The sequence below is a fragment of the Nycticebus coucang genome, chromosome 2 (genome assembly GCF_027406575.1).
Source record: "Nycticebus coucang isolate mNycCou1 chromosome 2, mNycCou1.pri, whole genome shotgun sequence".
NCBI lineage: Eukaryota > Metazoa > Chordata > Mammalia > Primates > Lorisidae > Nycticebus > Nycticebus coucang.
The window spans coordinates 8858328-8882467 of NC_069781.1; the positions used below are offsets into that span (position 1 = coordinate 8858328).

The 24140-nt window shown below is 47.1% G+C and overlaps 1 protein-coding gene across 13 annotated transcripts in view; it reads right to left on the reverse strand.

Moving 5' to 3' along the window:
- Positions 1-93: 93 nt before the first annotated feature.
- Positions 94-24140, reverse strand: part of ODF2 (outer dense fiber of sperm tails 2) — a 53442-nt gene continuing 29395 nt past the window's right edge. For 12 of the 13 annotated variants that reach the window (XM_053560819.1, XM_053560803.1, XM_053560827.1 and 9 more), the window contains 13 exons: positions 20450-20521; positions 17323-17394; positions 17099-17215; positions 16322-16507; positions 15475-15584; positions 12328-12463; positions 8078-8188; positions 7838-7942; positions 6617-6775; positions 5237-5337; positions 2700-2862; positions 2147-2272; positions 94-967 (listed from right to left, as the gene is read on the reverse strand). In XM_053560819.1, coding sequence (XP_053416794.1) covers positions 779-967; positions 2147-2272; positions 2700-2862; positions 5237-5337; positions 6617-6775; positions 7838-7942; positions 8078-8188; positions 12328-12463; positions 15475-15584; positions 16322-16507; positions 17099-17215; positions 17323-17394; positions 20450-20521 — 1647 coding nt within the window. In that variant the 3' untranslated portion in view covers positions 94-778. Of the gene's footprint in view, positions 968-2146; positions 2273-2699; positions 2863-5236; positions 5338-6448; positions 6776-7837; positions 7943-8077; positions 8189-12327; positions 12464-15474; positions 15585-16321; positions 16508-17098; positions 17216-17322; positions 17395-20449; positions 20522-24140 lie in introns of those variants that run through there. The other variant, XM_053560859.1, reaches the window with a different exon arrangement.

Sequence of the window (24140 nt, forward strand, 5' to 3'; positions counted from 1 at the left end):
AACATTTCTTGGCTCTCCTACAAAATTGTAATCATTTTTGAAAGAGGGGTGGGTAGTGGGTGGGTAAAGAAAATCATCCAGTGGAGACTTAAATAACTGATTATAAAAGCTTTTTATAAACCACACAAACCATTACAAGAATAAATGAATTCTACAGATACAAATAAAAAGGCAAAGAAAAATAAAAATCAATGAGAAGGAGATTACACTTGTAAGAGGCCAAATGGACACAGGTCTCAAAGGTCTGTAATCAATGTCTGGAGGTCAGTGGCCTTAAGGAATTGAGGTGTGAGAGATATGCATTAAACTTGGGAAGAACACCACACCTGTGAAATCAGAAAACAAACAAGTGAAGGTGCTCACAGCCTAGGAGGAGCTCCTGCTGGTTCAGGTCAGAGAAAATTCAAGAAAGAGATCTCTAAAAAGATGATGGCTACAAGAGGATGGGTGAAAAGTCTAGATCAAATATTCTCTAGGGAAAGGAAGGAGCAAAATCATGGTAAGTTAAAATCTGGTAACCTAATGTAGTAATTTAAGGGCTGTGAAGATAATTAAGAAATCTTCCATCTGGAAACTGTAGCAGGGATGAGACACCCAAGTGCATCCTGCCTCATCCCCTGTTGCTTTAGGACTTTCCTGGAGTTAGTAACTGAGGAGAAAACCCTGAACACCCTTCATCTGGGAGAGAGGGGAAAACCCACATGCTTTTTAGCTATGGCTTGGCAACTCCTTAGTTCCCATGGAATCAGTCAGGGCTCTGGGCCCTAGACAGGTGGCCTCAGGTAGGAGGAGATCGGGAGCGGATGGGGGAGCTGGTCAGGTAGGTAGCATAGGGACTATCCCCAAACACATTGGCATATGACGACTTGAGGAACTGGACGTAGTTCTGCATGCTTCGGTTGGTGCTCTCTGACTGCTCCAGGCGATCTTTCAGGTCCTGTAGTCGGCTCTGGTAGCGGCGGTCAGCCTAGGAGGGGAAAACAGTGGGGGCTGAGTGTGTGGCATGTCCAGAACAGGCAAATCCATAGTGACATGGGGACGTCATTAGAGGTTGCCAGGGACTGATGGGGAGAGGACTGGGGAGTGACTGCTAATGAGTAAGGGATTTCTTTTGGAAAATATTCTAAACTTAGATTGTGCTGAGAATTGTACAACTCTGAATAAATATACTAAAAACAATTAAATTTTGTAATTTAAATGCGTAAATTTTATGGAATTTAAGGGGATCTGGCTGGGTGCGATGGTTTACACTTCTAATTCCACCAGCACTCTGGGAGGCTAAGAAGGGAAGATCAGGCTGAGTGCAGGCTCACGCCTATAACCCTAGCACTCTGGGAGGCCCAGGCGGGTGAATTGCCTGAGCTCACAGGTTCAAAACCAGCCTGAGCCAGAGTGAGACCTCTTCTCTAAAAATAGCCAAGTGTGTGGTGAGGGCCTGTAGTCCCAGCTACTTGTGAGGCTAAGACAAGAGAATCATTTGAGTCTAAGAGTTTGAAGTTGCTATGAGCTGTGACACCATGGCACTTTACCGAGGGCAACAAAGTGAGGCTCTGTCTCAAAAAAAAAGGAAAGATCACTTGAGCCCAGGAGTTTGAGAGCCCACTGGCAACATAGAGCTTATCTATCTTTACAAAAAAAATTTTTTTTTTTTTGTAGAGCAGAGTCTCACTTTATGGCCCTCGGTAGAATGCCGTGGCCTCACACAGCTCACAGCAACCTCCAACTCCTGGGCTTAAGCGATTCTCCTGCCTTAGCCTCCCGAGCAGCTGGGACTACAGGCGCCTGCCACAACACCCGGCTATTTTTTGGTTGCAGTTTGGCCGGGGCTGGGTTTGAACTCGTCACCCTCGGTATATGGGGCTGGTGCCTTACCGACTGAGCCACAGGCGCCGCCCTACAAAAAAAATTTTTAAGTACTTATTTGGGTGTGGTGGAATGCACCTGCAGGCCCAGCTACTTGGGAGGCTCAGAGGATCTCCAAAAAACTATCTACCTAGGATATTCTTAAGGGAAGAGAAAGTGGAGAAAAAAAAGAATGTCATATTCATAAAAGCAACAACAAAATATCTTGCCCTCCAGGCACCAGGGAAGCTAAAATATTCATCTGTTCCCCTCTCCTAGACCCTCACCCACCAGCCGGACTTACATCTTCACGGCTCCGCCGCAGCTGGCTGAGTTCAGTTTTGGTTCTGCTCAGCTGGGTCTCAAGGTCCAGGATTTTGTTCTGGGCTGCTCGTTCCTTGGAGAGTGCATGCTCCTTGGTTTGTTCCACCTGCACACAAGGCACAGAGGTGGGGCTGGTGCATCTGACATGAGGAACACCTGACATGAGGAACATCTGACATGAGGAACACAGAAGCCTGGCCTCTCCCATTATCTGTTCTCATTTGCACAGGTGCTGGAAAGAGTTCTCTGGAGCCTCTGGGCAGGAGCTAACTATGGAAACTATGTCTGCAATCCAGCTTTGCCTGCCCTATCCCAATGCTCCACAAATCTCCATCTGAGCCCCAGTATGGCAGCTATTAAATGAGCAAACATCATGGTACAAAGTGTTGAGCCCTGAAGAATTACTCATTTAAAGGCAGGATGAGGCAGGTACTATTATATATATTCATTTTTCAGATGAGGAAATAGGCCCAGAGAGGTTAGGTGATTTTCCCAAAGTCACAGAGCTAGAGGGTAATGGAACTGAGACTGACCTGCCTCCTAGCATCTTCAATGGCAGCCTCCAACTGCCTTGCCAGGCTCCCACATTCCCGTGTTTTCTCCTCCAGCCGCAGCTGGGACTGGTGGATTGCCTCCTCCCTCTTGGCAATCACCTGTAGGAACTCGATATTCTGGGCACTGGTCGCTTCCAGTTTCCTAGGTGAAAGCACTCAGTCAGATCCTGCGTATACCTCACCTGTCTTGTTCCCCCCATCAGGGGGCTTCCAGCCACCCCTGGACTGGGGATCTCATCACGCCAAGTTATCTCCAAGGAGCCACAGGAATAAACCAAAGGTATCTGCAGATCAACAAGGCAGCCAAGGAACTGTGCAATTGGAGCAGCTGGTTAGAGAACAGTGTGAAGAGTGGGAAGGGCAAGCACAGACCAGCTGTGGCTATGTTAAGTGTGCATGTCACCATATGGAACACAGTGGCTTACAGCTAGGGAAGGTGTACATTATTATCCCCATTTCAGAGATGAAGAAACTGAGCCTCAGAAAGGGCAAGTCATTGGTCCCAGGTCAGCATAGCTGGCAGGTAGTCTGTCACCAAAACCCATGCCCTCAACTTCTGTTCACTGCTGCCTCCCTCATCAAAGGGACATCAGTCGCGGTGCTCAGCAGCTATGTGACTAGCTATGGCCATCCTGATGCACGCACTATCTCTACTGCACATCCGGTATGCCTTCCAATTTTAGGAGCTCTGCAAGTCCTGCAGAATCTGGCCGCAGTTTCAAGGCCAGCAGGCAGAGCAGAGGTGGAGCCTAGGAGACCGCCTGGTTCCAGCCTCCGTGCAACCTGCATTATCTATCTGGGGGACTTAGAGTCTCTGGACTTTAGATCCCTCACCTCTAAAACCCAGGCTGCAACCAGGGCCTTGTAATTTATATGCTAATGAAAGCTTTGAAGGAAGACCATCAGGGATCAAAGTCACAGCTTTGCCAGGTACCAGCAGTGCAACCTTGCACAAGTCACTTAACCTCTCTCCAGCTCAGTTTCTTCATATTTAAAATTGGGATAATACCAGTTAACTATATATATATATATAGTTATTGCTATATAACTATAATATAGCTAAACTATATTGGACATTTCTGTATGCTAGGTAATGTGGTAAGACTGAAAATTCATGGTAACACGATAAATTGAATCATTATCCCTATCATCGTCCTTTTCTCAAGATGAGGAAAGTTTTATTATTTTCTTTTTTGAGACAAGAGTCTCACTCTGGCACCCTGACTAGAGTGCTGTGTTATTATAATGCACAGCAACATCAAGTTCTTGGACTCAAATGATCCTCTTGCCTCAGTTTTTCTTTCTTTTTATTTTTTCTTTGAGACAAGAGTCTCAAGCTGTCACCCTGGGTAGAGTGCTGTGGCATCACAGCTCACAGCAACCTCAGACTCTTAGGCTTACGCGATTCTCTTGCCTCAGCCTCCCAAGTAGCTGGGACTACAATCACCCACCACAATGCCGAGGTATTTTTTTTTTTTGGTTGTAGTTGTCATTGTTGTTTGGCAGGCCGGGGCTGGATTCAAACCCACCAGCTCTGGGGTATGTGGCTGGCGCCTAGCCACTGAGTTACAGACACCCTCAGTTTTTCTATTTTTAGTAGAGACAGGGATCTCACTATTGCTCAGACTGGTCTCAAACTCCTGAGCTCAACTTATCCACCTGCCTTGGCCTCTCAAGAGTGCTAGGATTACAGGCGTGAGTGACTGTGCCTGGCAAAAATGAGGAAAGTTTAGAGGACACAAAATTATAGTTAGACAGGAGCAATCAATTCCAGTGTTCCAAGCTATTGTAGGGTGACGGTAGATGACAATAACACTACATACATAGTTTCAAATAGCTATAAGGATATTCAATGTGCCCAACACAAAGAAATGATAAAATGTTTAAGATGATGGATATGCTAATTACCCCGATCTGATCTATATGTACTGAAATATCACTATGTACCCCATGAATATGTACAATTATTCTGTTAATTTTAAAAATAACTTTCAAAAAAGTTACATAATTTGCTCAAGATTACAATGCAGGTTAAATGGCAGAGCTGGGCCCCAAGGCCATGGTTTCTTATTTCAAAAGCTGTTCTCTTCACCTCTGACTGCCTTGAGGCCCGTCAAAAACAGAGAAGAGTCAGATCAGAAATGTTTTGGGAAGGATGATTGGGAATAAAGGGCACAAAGAAGGGGAAATGCTCCCCATGGTGGTGAACTGGCTGCTCCATTCAAACCAGGGCCCGGCTTGCTTGGAACAAGTGTGCCTTGTTAAATGTGGGACTCACAGGTGGTGTGATCGCATTCACGCTGTTACAGAGCATCCCTCAGGCTCAACAGCCACCTTCCTCTCTCCCACAAATGCTTACCCCTGAAATGGAAGCAGCTTTTCCTCTGAGTTCTGCCTAGTACCTTCCAGGGCCTTGAGTCCCTCAAACACTTCCGCACACTAAGCACAAAGCAGCTAAGTGGCTGAAAGACTCAGGTCCTAGGAAGAGGACAGAGATGGGACCAAGTGCCTCTAACCTCTCCAGTTCATCCACCTTCAGACTCAGCTGCTTATTTTCCTTCTGGGAAGCCTGATGTTTCTCTCTCGCCATCTCCAGCTTGTCCCCCTGATGTTCGATCTAAAATGACAGGAACACAGACTGGTTTATGAAGGAATTTCCAGGTACAGTATGGAAATTTCCCTATGACCTGCCTTCCACACCCAGGAAAGGGGCACACAGCCCTCAGCAGGCGTCCAAGTCTCAATGCACAACCTGGAGGAGAGAGGACAGCAGAACAGGTTAGGCCCAACTCCAAGGCTTTCCCACACCAGAAGCAGCCAGGTTTTTGATGCAGAAGAACGATGATGACGCTTTCTTGATCAGGAGAAGCTACTCTGTGGCTCAGCCAGGATCCAGGGCAGACATGAGAAGGCAGAAGCAGATGCAGACTTAATCAGCCCCACGACAGACCGCAGAGCTTTACCAGTTATTCTGCTGGGACCACTGATTTCATCCTCCCCTTAAGTGGAGACAAGTGCAGGCAAGGCAAAGGCAATCTATCAATTCTTTTAGGCTGGCAAGTTTGAGAAGTTACCAGAGGCCTGCTTAAAGCAGAAGCTGCAGATATCAGGGCTCAAAAGGCCCTGAGAATGCTCAGGCTCCATAGAAAGCAGGCAATTTAGTGCAAACGTGGTCTGGAAACCAGAGCTGGCTGGATTCCAAACCCTGTTCAGTGTTAGCTTTGTGACAGGAGCAAGTTACTTACCCGCTCTGTGCCATGGGATGCTTTCTGTGAAATGGAGAAAATAACACACCACACAAAGTTCCCCGGGGAATGCTAGAGCAGAGTAGGACCTGCCTTGGGCAGGTGAAGAGAGGGGAAGGGTCTTGTCCAAGGTCACACTGCAGATGAGTGTCATGTAATTTCACAGATACCATAGGTTATAAACAGATTGCTTCTGCAGGAAAAGGACTGCTTGCTTCTGTCTTTCAGGACAGAATCTCAGGCAATGAATCTGTTAAGAGTCAGGAAAAATACCTAAAACAGAGAAAGATGGAAAAAAGGAAATCCTACAGCTTGGCGACCGCTGGCATCTCATGTCTGTGGGTGGGGGGCTGAGGTCAGCAGCACAGGTGCAGAGGCAGGAAGGGACAGCACTCTGAGGGTGGGGTAACAGCAGGAGGGCTTGGTGGCTCCAGACGAGTGACGGCTCCTATAACTACAATCACTTTGTGCAAACACGAGGCATTTGGCACACCAGACTTTTATTTCACAGCACTGATGATAGCTCACTCCTTTCAGAAAGCGGCAACCAAGAAAAAGGAAGTGGTCCTCCCTTGGGGGAAGCGCAGCTCATCTTGGTAAGCGGGCCCCTGCTCGGGTCAGTTCGTGGGACCCTTTCTGCCAGTCCCTTACCCGGCTGCGCAGGTCTGATATGATGGCTGTGAGATCGATGTTCTTCCTCTCGTAGCCCTGTAACTGGTCTTGGCACTCCGCCAGCTTTGCCTCCGTGATCTTGAGGATGTCAGGCAGCTGCTGCAGGTCCGCCAGCTGGGACTGGAACTGCCGACGTGCCTAGAGTGGGGAAGAAAGGTCCACCATTGATTGGGAAGGACCACACTCCAGGAGGCCAGACTGAGTCCATTATAATTAAGGCAGGGCTGCCTGCAAGATTCTCCTCTCAGGCCACTGGGCAGGTGTCCAACTATTCTCTGAGGAGACACACTTGGGCCTAACTTGCCACTTGAGCTTGCCATTCATTTAATCATCCATTAACAATAGAAGCCACATAGAAAAAAAAAAAAAAAAAGAAGCCACATAGTAAACACCAGGACCCAGGCCTCGTGCAAAGGGCTCTCTGCAGTTGCTAATTTAATTCACCTAACAACCTATAAAATAGGTGCCACTGTCCTCATATAAGGGCCCCTAAGGGTTAAGGGAGCTAAGTTACTAGTTCAAGATAATTCAGTTGAAAACTGGTGGTAAAGCCAAGATTAAAGTCCAGTCTAACTCCAAAGCCCCTAAGAAGGCAACCACAATGAAACAGATCACAGGGCAAGGTAAGAAATATCTGGTCTTAGTCCATCCTGGGACTTAGCAAGGAGACCGAAGACTAGAGACTTCAGTCTCTAGGTTATGAAACCAGTTAGTGAGTGGCTCAGACTGGACTTGATCGCTTCAGGGTGACCATGAAGATGACCCCTCTGTTCTGCTCATCCAAACCATCTCTAGAAAAATGAAGCTATTTAGGAAATAGATAAGAGGCATATTTTTGTTTGGGACAAAATAAAGACCCCGCACAGAATGAAACAGGTGTGCCAAAGACCTAACACACTTGTGGGGTGTGTTCACCTGGATGCTTGAAGCAGAAGGGATTTTTGTTTTTAAGGAAATTGAAGAGGTGAACAAAGAAAACCAGGAGGGACAAAAAGGACAAAGCAGCAGCATAAGAAAGAGAGGAAATAAGAGAGAACAAAGATGCATGGGGCAGAGTGGACAAGTCCACCACCAAGACAGTCAGTTCATCTTTGTTGTCCAAATCAGGTAGGGTCAAAGGCAAAGAAGGACAGACTCAAAGACATCGAACTAAATATCTGAAATTGGGTAGGGAAAGGTGGCCAGGAAGGGGAGCAGTACCGCCTCAATCTCTTTGTTCATCTCATCTTTAAGGATCTTATTCTCTTTGTCGCAACGTTCTAGTTGGGCAGCCACTTCATCAGCTTCCAATCTGGTCTTCATGACCTAGGAACAAAGAACACAACGGGCCATCTTGAGTAGAGCCATCTTTGGGTAAAAACCACCTTCAACACTCAAACCCTGCCTGGAGAGGCCTGATAGGGACCACTCCCACCTGAAGGGGTAACCTTGGAGAATTACCTGACTCTTATAGTTGTCAATCATTCCCTCGTAGTTCTTCACTGATGCCTTCAGCTGCTGGACCTCGAGCTGTGCCTGGTTGAGCTTGTCCTCCATTGGGGCGAAGCTCGCCTGAAAGAGATGGCTTGTGAGTAACCAACAGGGGGCCCTCCCGCCCTCCCACCCTCAACTCTATACAAAGAACCAGCAAAGAAAAGGCTCCTACCCTAAACCACACAGCAGTTTTCATCAGAGAGGCAAGGTGGGGGTGGAGTGTGTGGGGTGGTGGTGGTGTTGGTAAGACTCCTAATGTGACCAGCTCAAGTGAATAGATATGAACACATAAAATGACTTCGGTTTTCTTATTCCAAAAGCAATACATAATCATTAAAGAAAATGGCAATAAAACCAAGACACACTAACCATAATGCTTAATAACTTGGGATATGTGCCAGGCATGGTGGCTTGTATTTATAATCCCAGCACTTTGAGAGGCCAAGATGGGAGGATCACTTGAACCCAGGAGTTTAAGACCAAGCTGAGTGACATAGTGAGACCCTGTCTCTACAAAAATAGAAAAATTAGCCAGGTGTGATGATAAACACCTATAGTCCCAGCTACTCAGGAGGTTGAGGCAGGAAGATTGCGTGAGCCCAGGAATTTCAGGTTGCAGTGAGCTATGATGACATCACTGCACCTAATGTGGGCAACTAAACAAGACCCTATCTCAAAAGCAAACAAAAAAGCTTGGGATAGGACTATATATCTATAGCTGTGTAGCTATTTTATTTTTGTCTACAAGAATGAGATTATACTATACTTAACTACTTTGCAAAATATTTTTAAAATTAACAGTATGTTATGAACTTCTCAAATCAATGACTGTGCTCCCAGAACCTAAATACTCAGTTGAGACAACATAAATCACAGTATTTTAATAGAATAAAATGAGTGGTACCCCTTACAAAGAGATAAAGCCCAAAAAACTGGCCTGAAAAGATGTTCATGAAATATAGTTAAATGAGAAAAGCAATCTGCAGAATAATATACAGTTGAATCAGTGTGTGCGCCCCAGTATGGATGCTAATACTAGGGAAAAACCGGGAAAAATACAGCTAACAGATACCCTCTCTCTCTTTTTTTAAAGAGAGAGGGTCTCTCTCTCTCTCTCTCTGTGGTCCAGGCTGGAGTACAATGGCGTGATCGTGGCTCACTGCAGCCTCCAATTCCTAGGCTCAAGAGATCCTCTTGCCTCAGGCTCCCAAGAAGCTGGGACTACAGGTGTTGAATATAGACAGTGAGGTGGCAGGGCCTCCACAGCCTGGGAGACATTCAGGGAACGACCTCCAGCTGCTTATCCTCCTAGAGCAACAACATTCTTTTTTCCTTACTTCCTCAGCCACAAGTCACGTAGTCCCTGAATATTTTCCCTTTTATCTTGCCAGCAAGCATGCAGCTTTTCCTCCCTAAAGTTAATTTTTACCTCAGGTGCTAAGATTTACATTTTTTTTTTTAGAGACAGAGTCTCACTTTGTCATCTCACGACAAAGGAGAGAGGGCCATGGTGTCACAGCTCACAGCAACCTCCAGCTCTTGGGCTTAGGTGATTCTCTTGCCTCAGCCTCCCAGGTAGCTGAGACTACAGGGCTAAGAGACCTTTGCTAATATCATACTTCTGTTATGTCTTAAACTTTTATGATGTCTAAACTTCTTTTTTTGAGACAGAGTCTCACTTTGTCGCCCTCAGTAGAGTGCTGTGACATCACAGCTCATAGCAACCTCAAACTCTTGGGCTTAAGTGATTCTCTTGCCTCAGCCTCCCAAGTAGCTGGGACTACAGGCACCCGCCACAATGACTGACTTTTTTGGTGTCACTTGTTTGGCAGGCCCGGGCTTGGTTCACTTGTTGTTTGGCAGGCTGGGGCTTGGTTTGAACCCACCAGCCCTTGTGCATATGGCTGGCGCCCTAACCACTAAGCTACGGGTGCCGAGCCTAAACTTCTATATTATTTAAGGAAGTATACACTTCTACAAACATCATTTTGATTATATTACCCTACACAGCTATACCATACTTTAATGAATTCCTTAAATAACTGTTAAGACTTGGAGTTTTTTGGCTCGGCGCCTGTGGCTCAAGCGGCTAAGGCGCCAGCCACATACACTGGAGCTGGCAGGTTCAAATCCAGCCCTGGCTGGCAAAACAATAACGACTGCAACCAAAAAATGGCCGTGTGTTGTGGCAGGTGCCTGTAGTCCCAACTACTTGGGAGATGGAGGCAGGAGAATCGCTTGAGCCCAGGAGTTGGAGGTTGCTGTGAGCTGTGATGCCACAGCACTCTACCCAGGGCAACAGCTTGAGGCTCTGTCTCAAAAAAAAAAAAAAAGGACTTGGAGGTTGTTTTTAATATATCCGACAATGACACAGTAACAAATGAGATACTATTATACTTCCACCAGGGTGCCCAAAATTAAAAAGACCAATAAGAAGAAGAGTTGAAGAGACACGGAGCATCTGAGAACTCTCACATACATACACCACTGATGAGATGTAAATCTGTGGAACTACTTTACTGTTTGGTGACATCTACCAAGGCTAAACTTATGTGTGCACCCGGTAACATAGCAATTCTACTTCAAAGTACAGAACCAATAAAAATACACCGAATAGGTGCCAAAATATATATATAAATGTTCAGAGCAGCACTATATAAACAACTGAAATGTCCACTGACAGAAGAATACAGGGCACACCCTATAGGCGCTGAGAATGAATAAACTATTACACACAACAGGGATGACTGTCACAGCTTACACAGAGTAGAAGCCAGGCACAAGAGTATATATGAACTATAAGCTTTATACTACATACATATATAGCATATCTACGAATAACTGTAAACATGACAAACTAACACATAGACTATATTACAATATAGCCATAACCTATACTATATGTAGTACACTGTATCTACTATTGTAACCACAAATTATAGAAAGTATATGTAGGGGATATAAACTATACATATCTATCTGTAAAGTTCAAGAACAGGCAAACAAATCTGTGTGATGAAAGTCAGGTGGCAATTACCTCTACAGGGGTGTTAGTAACTAGGGGCTGGTAAGGTTCAATCAGAGTGATTGATAGACAAAGTGTGTTCACTTTATAAAAATTCTATAATCTTTGCACTTTTCTGTATGGTATTCTTCCTTAAAATCAATCTTACTTAACAGTAAAAAGTAAAATCAGTAGAAAAACAAACAAAAAACTAAATGTTATCACCCAGATCAGTAAGAAGTCAAGATCTAACCTCCCTGAAATGTCAACCCATTCAGATGCCTCTTACTCCTGATACCATGCTGGAAGTAGGCAGAGTGAGAATTTAAGAGCTAGGGCTCCAACATTAGACCCAGGCTCAAATCTCAATTCCAACACTTCCTAGGGCAAAATCTTGGCAAGAAACTTGACCTCTCTCTAAGCCTCAGTTTCGTTTTTTTTGGAGATGGAATTTTCACTGTGTCTATCACCCAGGGTGGTCACAAACTCCTGCCCTAAAGCAATCCTCCCACCTGAGCCTCCTGAGGAGTAGCTAGGTTTAGGATTATTGGTATTCACCCCTGCCCTTGACTCTATATTTTTATCTTAAATGGAGATAATCATTGGGAAGTTAGGATGTTTAAGTGAAATTTAAGGCACGGGAAGGGGCCCAGCAGTGCCCCGGGAGTTCTATGTCATGTCCAGCAGTTCACATGCATTACCACATTCTCCTAGGACCACATTTCCTCTTGTTAAGGAAACTGCAGCAACAGAAGATGAAACGAAATGTCTTACAAGTAAGAGGCAGAGTCAAGACTTGAACCCGGCCTTTCTGACTTAGGAGCATTCCCTCTTTTTTTTTTTTTTGTAGAGACAGAGTCTCACTTTACTGCCCTCGGTAGAGTGCCGTGGCATCACACGGCTCACAGCAACCTCCAGCTCTTGGGCTTATGTGATTCTCTTGCCTCAGCCTCCCGAGCAGCTGGGACTACAGGCGCCCGCCACAACGCCCGGCTATTTTTTGGTTGCAGTTTGGCCGGGGCTGGGTTTGAACCCACCACCCTCGGTATATGGGGCCGGCACCCTACTCACTGAGCCACAGGCACCGCCCAGGAGCATTCCCTCTTAATCATGCAAAAGACTGTATTGCACATCTCTGTACCAAATAGGCATGCCCTGCCACTGGCCTGTGGGGTACCCTCCACCTGTCTGGTCCCTAGCTCTCCCTACAGACCTTCAGCCTCTCATTCTCCAGCTTGAATGCAGAGTACTCGGCAGTCTGACGATGTAGTCTCTCCACCAGGCTGTCCCGGTCTTCTCGCATTTTCTCCTCCAAGGTATGTTGTTGGTTTACAAGATCTGTCACCCGGCTAAAAGGTTACAAAGTGAAAGCCAACAGAGACAATTAATTCCACAAATTCTGAGGTTCCATGGAGTAGGACCAAATGTCCTACCCAGTCCACATCACACTCTGGACACGCTGCCAGCTTGCTTCTAATCTCCACACTGGGAAGTAGAGCCCTACACCTCAGCATTGCCGCTGTGGCAGTTCCATGCCTGTGTCCTGCCTCCTAATGACATCTCTTAAGATTTATCTCTCACAGCCCCTAACACACCCTCCAAGAAGCGGTCTACAGTTCAACAATAAGGGAGTAGGACACCAGCCCCATATACCAGAGGTGGTGGGTTCAAACCCAGCCCCGGCCAAAAACTGCAAAAAAAAAAAAAAGAATAAGACAAGCATGTCTGGCTTCGCACCCATACCTCAGTGGCTAGGGTGCTGGCCACATACTCATGGGTTCGAACTGGCCCCAGCCTGGTAAACAACAATGACAACTGCAACAACAACAACAAAAATAGCCGGGCATTGTGGTGGCACATATAGTCCCAGCAACTTGAGATGCCACAGCACTCTACACAGGGCGACACAGTGAGACTCTGTCTCAAAAAAAAAAAAAGTCCATTCTGATCCTCTCATGAGGCAGAGATACTCCCTGAAAAGAAGGACCAGGACACAATCCTTTTTTCCCAGTTCCCCACAGCACTTCCCAGGATCTCAGCCCATTATGTCTTCTTTTTTTTAGAGACAGAGTTTCACTTTGTCACCCTTGGTAGACTGCCGTGGCATCATAACTCATAGCAACCTCAAACTCTTGGGCTCAAGCAATTCTTTTGCCTCAGCCTCCCAAGTAGCTGGGATTACAAGTACCTGCCACAATGCACGGCTATTTTTAGAGATGAGGTCTCCCTCTGGCTCAGGCTAGTCTTGAACCTGTGAGCTCAGGCAATCCACCTGCCTTAGCCTCTCAAAGCGCTAGGATAACAGGAACAGGCGTGAGCAACCACGCCCAGCCCTAGCCCATTGGATTCCTGGAACACCCAGGCAAGTGGTCAGGATCATCACTAGGGCGTTCCTCTCCAGCAGGGCACTAAACACACTTGGCTTTCTTTTGCCACCCCCAGCAGAGGGCCAGTGCCAAACGTGTCTTGTGTCCACATGGACTCCTATCTAGCACAGGCAGGACCTGCAGTGAGTGTGTGCGGGAAGATAGCACAAGTGAGGGTGGCACCTGTGCCTCAGTGAGTAAGGTGCTGGCCCCATATGCCAAGGGTGGCAAGTTCAAACCCGGCCCCAGCCAAACTGCAACAAAAAATAGCCAGGCATTGTGGCGGGTGCCTGTAGTCCCAGCCACAGAGAATCGCCTAAACCCAAGTTTGCTGTGAGCTGTGACACCACAGCACTCTACCGAGGGCAACAAAGTAAGACTCTGTCTCTAAAAAAAAAAGATAGCACAAGTGGAGAAAAAAAGCAAACTCAGGAGCTGGCTGCCCACCCTTCCCTTGCCCCTGCAGTCCCCTCAGTCACTTAGCATGGCTATTATCAATTAAAGAACAGAGACTGTGGCCTCAGAGGACCCCTGGGTTCAAAGATGCTCAATCGTCTATCTTGACCACAAACCCATCATAAAACTATTGCACAGTGTGAGCTCTCAGTAGTAAATGGTTATGATTCACCATTTGGCAAATACTTATTGCCCCATTGAGTTAGGCCCAAGCAAACACATCATGTTGTTTTAATTGGCAAACTCACCCTTAAAAATCCAGTTTAGGCTTCCCTTCTTTAGGATGTCTTGTTTCTAACCTCTCTTATCTGTACCCTGTATCCTTCTGCCTTTATTATCTGTTTTCTCCTACTAGACAGAGAACTCCCTAAGGACAGCACCTACCATGAGGCCCAGCGCACAGCCAGGTTCTTAGAACAAGTTTGCTAAGCTGAGTTGAATACAACAAAAGACACTTCCTCTGAGAAGACTCTCCTGACCTAGGGGACTAAGTTACTCCCCCTGTGACGTGTTCCTGGCCTAAAGAATACATGTCTCTTATAGGCCCATCTCTTCTACCAGGCACAGGGCAGGGGACGCATTTGTATTCTTAGTGCTATAACAATAAAGGCCATCGCGTGGCCTGAGTGGTATATGTTAGGTGTTTGGTGCATTTTTTTATTTGGGGGAAGGACACAGGATCTCATTCTGTTGCCCAGACTGGAGGGCAATAGCATCATCACAGCTCACTACAACTTCAAACTCCTGGGCTCAAGTGATCCTTCTCTCTCAACCTCCTGAGGACTTGCGACTGCAGGTGTGCATCACCACACCCAGCTAATTTATTTTTTTTGTAGAGTCGGGGTCTCACTCTTATTCTGGCTGGTTTCTAACTCCTGGCCTCAAGCAGTCTTCCCACCTCAGTCTCCCAGAGTACTAGGATTACAGGTGTGGGCTGCCACCACACTGGGCCTTCAATATATAGTTTTTTGAATGAAGGAAGGAACAAATGAGAAGGATCAAATGGTCACTGCTGATAGTTCCCCAGTGGCTAGAAAGGCAGGAGTTAAATCACTTTCCTCCTGAGGCTCCTTTTCCCCCTAGTCACATGCCACACCACTGACCTACTGGCTGGCGGACACTGGCAAAACAACTGCAGACAATAGAGAGAAGACACAGGGGTCATCAGCTGCCCCATCCTCCAAGAACAGGAATGAGGATACCAGTGTGCCCATTTTCCATGGTGGGTAAACTGGGCCAGGGTTGGGCCCACATACTGAAGTCAGACCCAGGCCTCTGTGACCAGAGAGGCTGGGTCTGTCCCTGGTGCCAGCCAGTAGTCTAGGACTCCAGAACCAGGGCTAGAGCTTGTGCCCCAGCTCTAACCAGAAAGGCTGGCTCAGGTCGGCTCACATCTCAGCCCCATGCAGTGCCTGGCCCAGAGAGACCAAACTGTAGCCTTGTGAGCCATGTCACTTGCCCTGAGTCACCGGTTCCCTCTACCTGCACACCCAAGTCCCTCAATAGGCCCACACTCCCTCTCCCTCTTCAAGACATACTCGTTCAGGACAATAATTTCCAGCTCAAGGTCTCCCTTGTCTTTTACAACTTGGTTGTAGCGGCTCCTCCACGACTCCAGAGTGGATAAAGCTTCAGCGACATAAAGATCCTGGAAACACAGGACAATAGGGCCTGTCAACCAAGTGTCAGCACCAAGGATGCAGGAGCTGGGGGCTAGGCTCATCCTAGAAAGTCTTATACTGATTACCTAAACCCCTCTCTCTACCTTCCCACTGAGCACCAGGAGGGACAGTGGGAGCCCAGCCATTGTTGCTAAACTTGCTGTCGGCAAGCCCTTTCTTTTTTTTTTTTTGTCAAGACAGAGTTCTACCCTGTGCCCTGAGCAGAGGGCAATGGCATCGTAGCTCACTGCAACCTCAGACTCGGGCTGTGGGCATCCTGCTGCCTCAGCCTCCGAAGCCGCTGGGATTACAGGCGCTCGCCACAGCACCCGGCTGGGTTTTTCCATTTTTTTGCCATGAGTCGGGGTCTCACTCTCACTCAGACAAGCTTCGAACTCCTGAGCTCAAGCAATCTTCCCTCCTCAGCCTACCACAGTGCTGGGATTATAGGCGTGAGCCACCGCGCCCGGCTGGCAAGCCCTTTCTTAGCCACCGTTCTCCCCCACAACACTGATGTGGCTAAACTGTCCTACAAACCCTCCATGTATCTCCAGCCAGCTACCCATCCACCCCCCTCCCACTCACCTGAACCTGAACGCCTTCTCTCTCCACCTAGCCATCCATCCTGCCAGGCCATTCACCCTTCCCACAGCCACCATCCTGCACACACCTACCCATCCACTACCCACGATGCCCCCACCCGCCCTTACCCCGGGCCGGCTACCTTGTCAGCAAGTTGTACGTGCAGCTGCTCAGCGTACTCCTCGCTCTTCTCGGCTCGCTCCTTCTGGGCTCGGATGGCCTTCTTCAAGTTTTCCTTGTCTCGATCTCCCTTTTGCTTCAACTCCTTTAGCTGCTCCATGATGGCCTCCACTTCTGCCTTGTGCTGGTTCCCACTGCGCTCCAGGTTCTGGGAGGGGGAAGAGAGCGAGGAAAAGAGGAATAAGGAGTGAGGGAGAGGCAGAAGGTAAAGGGGACAGAGGGAGGAAAGGGCACAAGAACAGAGAGGGAAAGTGGGAGACAGAAAATGGGTCATTAATTGTGTGAGAGCTCAGGGCTCCCCTAACTCTGACTAGAGACATGTCCCTCCCAGCTCCCCACGGTGCCTCCCTGGATCTCTCAGCCCTGGATCTTGATGTGAGTACAGAACTCCTCTGGAATTTTCTCTGAACACCCAGCATTGTGGTCAGAGATATTTCCTTAGTCCCACTACAAAGCTGTGACCTCACAGATGCAAAGAACACGTACGATGACCATTTTTTCCCTTGGGTAGTTAGGTGAACTGAGGGCACCCAACCTCATCTCTGTTGGCACCTCTATGGTTTCTGTCCACTGCTCTTGCTACGGTCCCAGTGTCACTATGAAACTTGAGTATTTTGGCAGCAGCTGCCCCATACATTTTAGGACACACAATCTGAGTATGTTACCCTGTGCCCAGGCACCAACTTAGGAATGTGATGCGCTCGCCTCCTCCTTCCCCACTTGTAGGACCAGCAGGTACCTTAATCTGCATGCAAAGTCGACTGTTCTCAGCCTCTTTGCATCGAAGCTGTGCCTGCAAATGTCCACGCATGGACTCCATGGACTTGGAAAGCTCAGATGCTGTCTTTGCTTGAGCCTTTGGAGAGACAAAGAAAGGGACAACATCAGGATTTGACCCCAGTTCTCTGCATACCCACTATGTTTTACTGGCTCACTAAAAGGCATAGCGTCTGGGGACAGTACCTTCTCACATTGTATTTCCTGGAGGAGCTCTTCTACCTCCTTGTCCTTGTCTTGCAGCAGCAACAGCAAGCGCTGGAAGAGAACATACACTGTCATGTGCCCCCAGGGAAGGGCAGAGACCCGGAGCAGGGAGGAGAGACATTTGTGGGTGTCTAATCCCTTGGGCCCCTGGCCCTATGTGCATTGGCCCATGTCAGACAGATCCTGGTGGAAAGCACATAACATGTGCATTAAAATTGTTTTTTAAAAAAATGAAGTTGGGGCAGCGCCTGTGGCTCAGTTGAGTAGGGTGCTGGCCCCATATGCTGAGGGTGGTGGGTTCAAACCCAGCCCGAGCCAAACTGCAACAAAAAAATAGCCGGGCGCCTGTAGTCCCAGCTACTCGGGAGGCTGAGGCAGGAGAATCGCGTAAGCCCAAGAGCTGGAGGTTGCTGTGAGCCGTGTGATGCCACAGCACTCTATGAGGGCAGTAAAAGTGAGACTCTGTCTCTACCAAAAAAAAAAAAAAAATGAAGTTGTATTTATCTTGCAAATTTCTTTTTTTTTTTTTTTTTTTTTGTAGAGACAGAGTCTCACTGTACCGCCCTCGGTAGAGTGCCGTGGCGTCACACGGCTCACAGCAACCTCTAACTCTTGGGCTTATGCGATTCTCTTGCCTCAGCCTCCCGAGTAGCTGGGACTACAGGCGCCCGCCACAACGCCCGGCTATTTTTTTGTTGCAGTTTGGCCGGGGCTGGGTTTGAACCCGCCACCCTCGGCATATGGGGCTGGCGCCCTACTCACTGAGCCACAGGCGCCGCCCTAGCTTGCAAATTTTTTAAGACAGTCTCACTTTGTTGCTATTGGTAGAGTGCTGTGGTGTCACTGCTCACAGAAACCTCAAACTCTTGGGCTTAAGCAAATTCTCTTGCCTCAGCCTCCCAAGTAGCTGGGACTACAGATGCCTGCCACGACACCCAGCTATTTTTTTTGAGATGGGGTGCCGCTCTTGCCCAGGCTGGTCTCAAACCTGTGAGCTCATGCAATCCACCCACCTCATCCTCCCAAGGGCTGGGATTACAGGTGTGAGCCACTGCACCCAGCCTTATCTTGCAATTAAAAAAAAAAAAAAAGAAAGCAGTGTTAATTGCAGAAAACAGTGAAAACCATACACAAAAACTGTACAAAGTTCCACAACCCTACACCCCAAGATATCCATGGATAATCCACATTAAAAGTCATATGCAGGCTCGGTGCCTATTGCTCAGCAGCTAGGGTGCTGACCACATACACTAGGGCTGGTAGGTTCAAACCTGACCTGGGCCTGCCAAACAACAATGACAACTTCAACAGCAAGACAGCTTGATGATGTGGTGGGTGTCTGTAGTCCCAGCTACTTGGGAAGCTAAAGCAAGAGAATTGCTTAAGCCCAAGAGTTTGAGGTTGCCATGAGCTGTGAAGCCATGGCACTCTACCAAGGGCGACATAGTGAGACTATGTCTCAAAAAAAAAAAGTCATATGCATGTTTTATCTCACAACCTACAATCTCATGTTTACCACACTGTGATTAAATTTTGTACATCTTTTAAAATAGCTGCTTAACGTTTCGATTTACTGATGTATCATAATTTAACAAGGTCATTATTGCCAAATCTCTGCTTCTTCCTCAGGTGGGCACTTTCCCCACTGATGTTCAGCCAGGTACCACTATAGGTATCTTCTTTCCCTCTCTTATAAGGTAATTAATATATAAAAGGGTCCACCCAGCTACTTGGGAGACTGAGGCAAGAGGATCTCTTGAGCCCAAGAGTTTGACGTTGCTGTAAGCTACGATGATACCATAGCACTCTACCCCAGGGCAACAGAGTAAGACTCTGTCTCAGAAAAAAAATTATGGCTTGGGTACCTGTAGGTCAAGCGGCTAAGGCGCCAGCCACATACACCAGAGCTAGTGGGTTCAAATCCAGCCTGGGCCTGCCAAACAACAATGACCACTACAGCCAAAAAATAGCCGCACATTGTGGCAGGCACCTGTAGCCCCAGCTACTTGGGAGGCTGAGGCAAGAGAATCACTTAAGCCCAGGAATTGGAGGTTGCTGTGAGCTGTGATGCCATGGCACTCTACCCAGGGTGACAGACAGCTTGAGGCATTCTACCCAGGGTGACAGACAGCTTGAGGCTCTGTCTCAAAAAAAAATTAAAAAAAAATTCGGCCGGGCGTGGTGGCTCACACCTGTAGTCCCAGTGCTATGGGAGGCCGAGGTGGGTGGATTGCCTGAGCTCAGATTTTCAAGACCCATATCAGCAGCAGTGAGCCAGAGTAAGACCCCGTCTCTACTAACATCAAAAACAGCCAGCACTGCCAGAGGAAGAAGAAAATCAACAAAAAAGGAGTACTTCAAACAAAGAAGAATGAACAAGCAAACTGAAATTAAAAATAAAAATTAAAAAAAATTAAAAAAAATTAAACAACAACAACATAAAAAACATAAAAGCCTCCAGAAACATTTTTTGCTGAGTGCCTACTTTTCCAGGACAAGAAGCCATTGGGTTTGGTTTCTTTCCAATGATAATTTTATTATGCTAATAAAACCTTCCTTTGTATAATACATTACATCTGTGTTTTCAATTTTTCAAATAAATATTTCAGACTAGCCCAGCGCCCCCCCCCAAAAAAAGGATTCCAAAAAGTCTTGAAGTTAAACTTTTTGCTCAGGGTGGCCAACAGTTTCCCAAATTTATTTGGCCATGGGACAGTGCCCCCTCCTCTTTTTTGTTCTTATCTTATACCCCTTAACATCTTGAGGAAGTTAGGGTTCCATGTAATAGACTTTGGAACATTTCGCTTTGAGAGGCTCCCAGAAGTAGAATTGTTAAGCCGAAAGGTATGTGCTTTTTGATGGCTTTGAATCCATAATACCAACAAGGAAAAGCAAATTTAATAAGACCTGATCATTATAAATCCACATTACCATTCCTCATGATGATGTCCAGCTTTGTGGCTGGACTTATCAAGTGATCAACTATATAAGCAAGACAGGGACATCATCCAGTTTACATATTACGAAACTGAGGCTCAGAGTAATGCTCTAGCCCTCCCGGCCCCCACTGCCAGTACCCCCAGACACACAAGGATGCTGTGGTTACCGCTTTCTCTGTGTCTGCCTCTGCTAGCCGTTTCAGTAAAGCTCCCTGTTGCTCCATTAGTCTTTCTGAATCCTTTGAGAAAAGCAAAAGGGAAAGCGAAGTCATTAAAAGCAATAAACCCAGACGAATATATCCTATTCATTCTTTTCCTTTTTTAAAAATCTCTATTTCTAATTTTACAAATAATCAATGAATACATTTTCTTTTTTTTTTGTAGAGACAGAGTCTCACTGTACCGCCCTCGGGTAGAGTGCCGTGGCGTCACACGGCTCACAGCAACCTCCAACTCCTGGGCTTACGCGATTCTCTTGCCTCAGTCTCCCGAGCAGCTGGGACTACAGGCGCCCGCCACAACGCCCGGCTATTTTTTGGTTGCAGTTTGGCCGGGGCTGGGCTTGAACCCGCCACCCTCGGCATATGGGGCCAGCACCCTACTCACTGAGCCACAGGTGCCGCCCAATCAATGAATACATTTTCATTATAAAACAGTGATTACCAATAAAGCTAAAATCCCTCTTGCACATATCTCCAAACTCAACCCTACTATTTTTTTTTTTTTGAGACAGGGTCTCACTATGTCACCCTTAGTAGAGTGCTATTGAGTCACAGCTCACAGCAACCTCAAACTCTTGGGCTTAAGCGACTCTTTTTCCTCAGCCTCCCAAATAGCTGGGACTATAGATGCCCACCGCAACGCCCCTATTTTTTGTTGCAGTTGTCATTGTTGTTTAGCGGGCCCAGGCTGGGTTCAAACCTTCCAGTCTCGATGCATGTGGCTGGCACTGTAACCACTGTACTACGGGCACTGAGCCATCAAACCTGCTATTACTGGTTTGTTGAGTGTCCTTCTCATCCTTTCTCTGTGCATTTACATATACCAGAGAAATGTTATTACCCTTTGGGGAAGTGGGAATGAGAAGGGATCAATGTGCAATTTTACAAAAATGATATCATACTGTATTTATGTGAAAAAAAGAGCTTTATAGAGGTATAAATTTAGACACCATACGAATCCCTCATTTAAAGTATATAGCATAAGGCCAGGCACAGTGCCTCACACCTGTAATCCCATCACTGTGGGAGGCCAAACCCAGAGGATCACTATAGGCCAGGAGTTTGAGACCAGCCTGAGCAACATAGCAACACTCCATCTCTAAAAGAAATTTTACGGCCACGGCACTCTACCGAGGGCCATAAAGTGAGACTCTGTCTCTACAAAAAAAAAAAAGAAATTTTAAAAAACTTAGCTGGGAGGTGGGTTGGTGGAGGGGTGCCTGTAGCTCAATGGGTAGGGTGCCAGGCAAATAACACCCAGGCTGGCAGATTTGAACCGAGCCCAGGCCAGCTAAACAACAATGACAACTGCAATAAAAAAATAGCTGGGCATTGTGGCAGGCACCTATGGTCCCAGATACTTGGGACGCTGAAGTAGGAGAATAATTGCTTGAGCCCAAGAGTTTGAGGTTGCTGTGAGCTAATGCCATGGCACTCTACCGAGGGTGACACACTGAGATTCTTTCTCAAAAAAGCAAAAAAAGGGCGGTGCCTGTGGCTCAGTGAGTAGGGTGCCGGCCCCATATGCCGAGGGTGGCAGTTTCAAACCCGGCCCCGGCCAAACTGCAACAAAAAAAAAATAGCCAGGCGTTGTGGCGGGCGCCTGTAGTCCCAGCTACTCGGGAGGCTGAGGCAAGAGAATCGCGTAAGCCCAAGAGTTAGAGGTTGCTGTGAGCCGTGTGATGCCAGGGCACTCCACCCGAGGGCGGTACAGTGAGACTCTGTCTCTACAAAAAAAAAAAAAACTTAACTTGGGCCAGGCCAGGTACAATGGCTCATGCCTATAATCCTAGCACTCTGGGAGGCCAAGGTGAGTGGATTGCTTGAGCTCACGAGCTTGAGATCAGCCTGAGCAAGAGCAAGACCCTGTCTCTAAAAAAAATAACCAGGTGTTGTGGCAGACGCCTGTAATCCTAGCTACTTGGGAGGCTGAGACAAGAGAATTGCTTGAGCCCAAGAATTTGAGGTTGCTGGGAGCTATGATGCCATGGCACTCCAACCAGGGAAACAAAGTGAGACTTTGTTTCAAAAAAAGAAAAGAAAGAAAATTAGCTGGGAATGGTGGTACATGCCTCTCATTCCAGCCACTCAGGATGTGAGGTGGGAAGATTACTTGAGCCCAGAAGTTGAAGGCTGCAGTGAGCTATGATGGTGCCACTATACTCCAGTTTGGGCAACATAGCAAGATATTATCTCAAAAAATATATATGGAACAGTAAAATATGTTATATACATGAAATAAGCTCAAAGATATTTTTTGTGAGACATTGGGTCTTGCTCTATCGCCTGGGCTAGAGTGCAATAGCATTATCACAGCTCACTGCAACCTCAGACTCCTGGGCTCAAACAATGCTCCTGTCTCAGTAGCTGGGACTACACTGCATCCAACTAATTTTTCTTATTTTAGTAGCGATGGGGTCTTACTCTTGCTCAGGGTGGTCTCAAACTCCTGAGCTCAAGACATCCTCCCATCTTGGCCTCCCAGAGTACTAGGATTACAGGTTAACACATCTTTTAAGTGTTCTCACCATAAAAACCATTGTAACTGTATAAGGTAACAGATATGTTAATTAGCTTGTGATAATCACTTAACAATATATGTGTGTGTATATACGTACGCAGAATTGTCACACTGAATGCCTTAAGTATATATCTGTAGGATAATTATACCTCTAAAGCTGGAAAAATGAAGTATATAATTCAACAGTTTTGGCTATATCTTTTTTTTTTTTCAGAGACAGAGTCTCACTTTGTCGCCCTCGGTAGAGTGCCATGGTGTCACAGCTCACAACAACCTCCAGCTCTTGGGCTTAGGCGATTCTCTTGCCTCAGCCTCCCGAGTAGCTTGGACCACAGGCGTCCGCTACAATGCCTGGCTATTTTTTGTTGCAGTTTGGCCGGGGCTGGGTTTGAACCCGCCACCCTCAGTATATGGGGCTGGTGCCCTACTCACTGAGCCACTCACCCTCAGTAGAGTGTTATGGCATCACAGCTCACAGCAACCTCCAACTCCTGGGTTTAGGCGATTGTCTTGCCTCAGCCTCCCGAGTAGCTGGGACTACAGGTGCCCGCCACAACGCCCAGCTATTTTATTGTTGCAGTTTCGGCCAGGGCTGCGTTTGAACCTGCCGCCCTCGGTATATGGGGCTGGCGCCCTGCCCACTGAGCCACAGGCGCTGCCCAATGCCACTGCATTTTTAACCTCTCCCCTAACCATGGATATTCCCAAGTTTTGCAACTACAAACAGTGCAGCAGTGGACATTTCTAGGCATGTACAAAGTGTTTCTCTAAGGATGATACCAAGAAAAGGCAGGGTCAGAGCACTATGATTTGTGGCTGAAATGTCCTGCAAAATGCCAGCACCAGTCCACAGGGCAAAAAGCAGGACGCAGGACTCCTGGCTTCCCCACACTGGCCAGCACTGGACAATAGCAGGCTTCTGCATGCCCCCAGTTCCTGTGCTTTCATTGCATTCTCTAATTACTAGTGAGGCCCTGTATCTCCTCACACCTGTGCCATTTGGGTTTTCTCTTGTTTGAACTGCCTGTTCACACCTTCTCTCATTCTCTCACAGGGCCATATCTTTGTGACTGTCCCTACACTTCTTCCCTGGCATCTGAACCAAGTGTCCGTTGA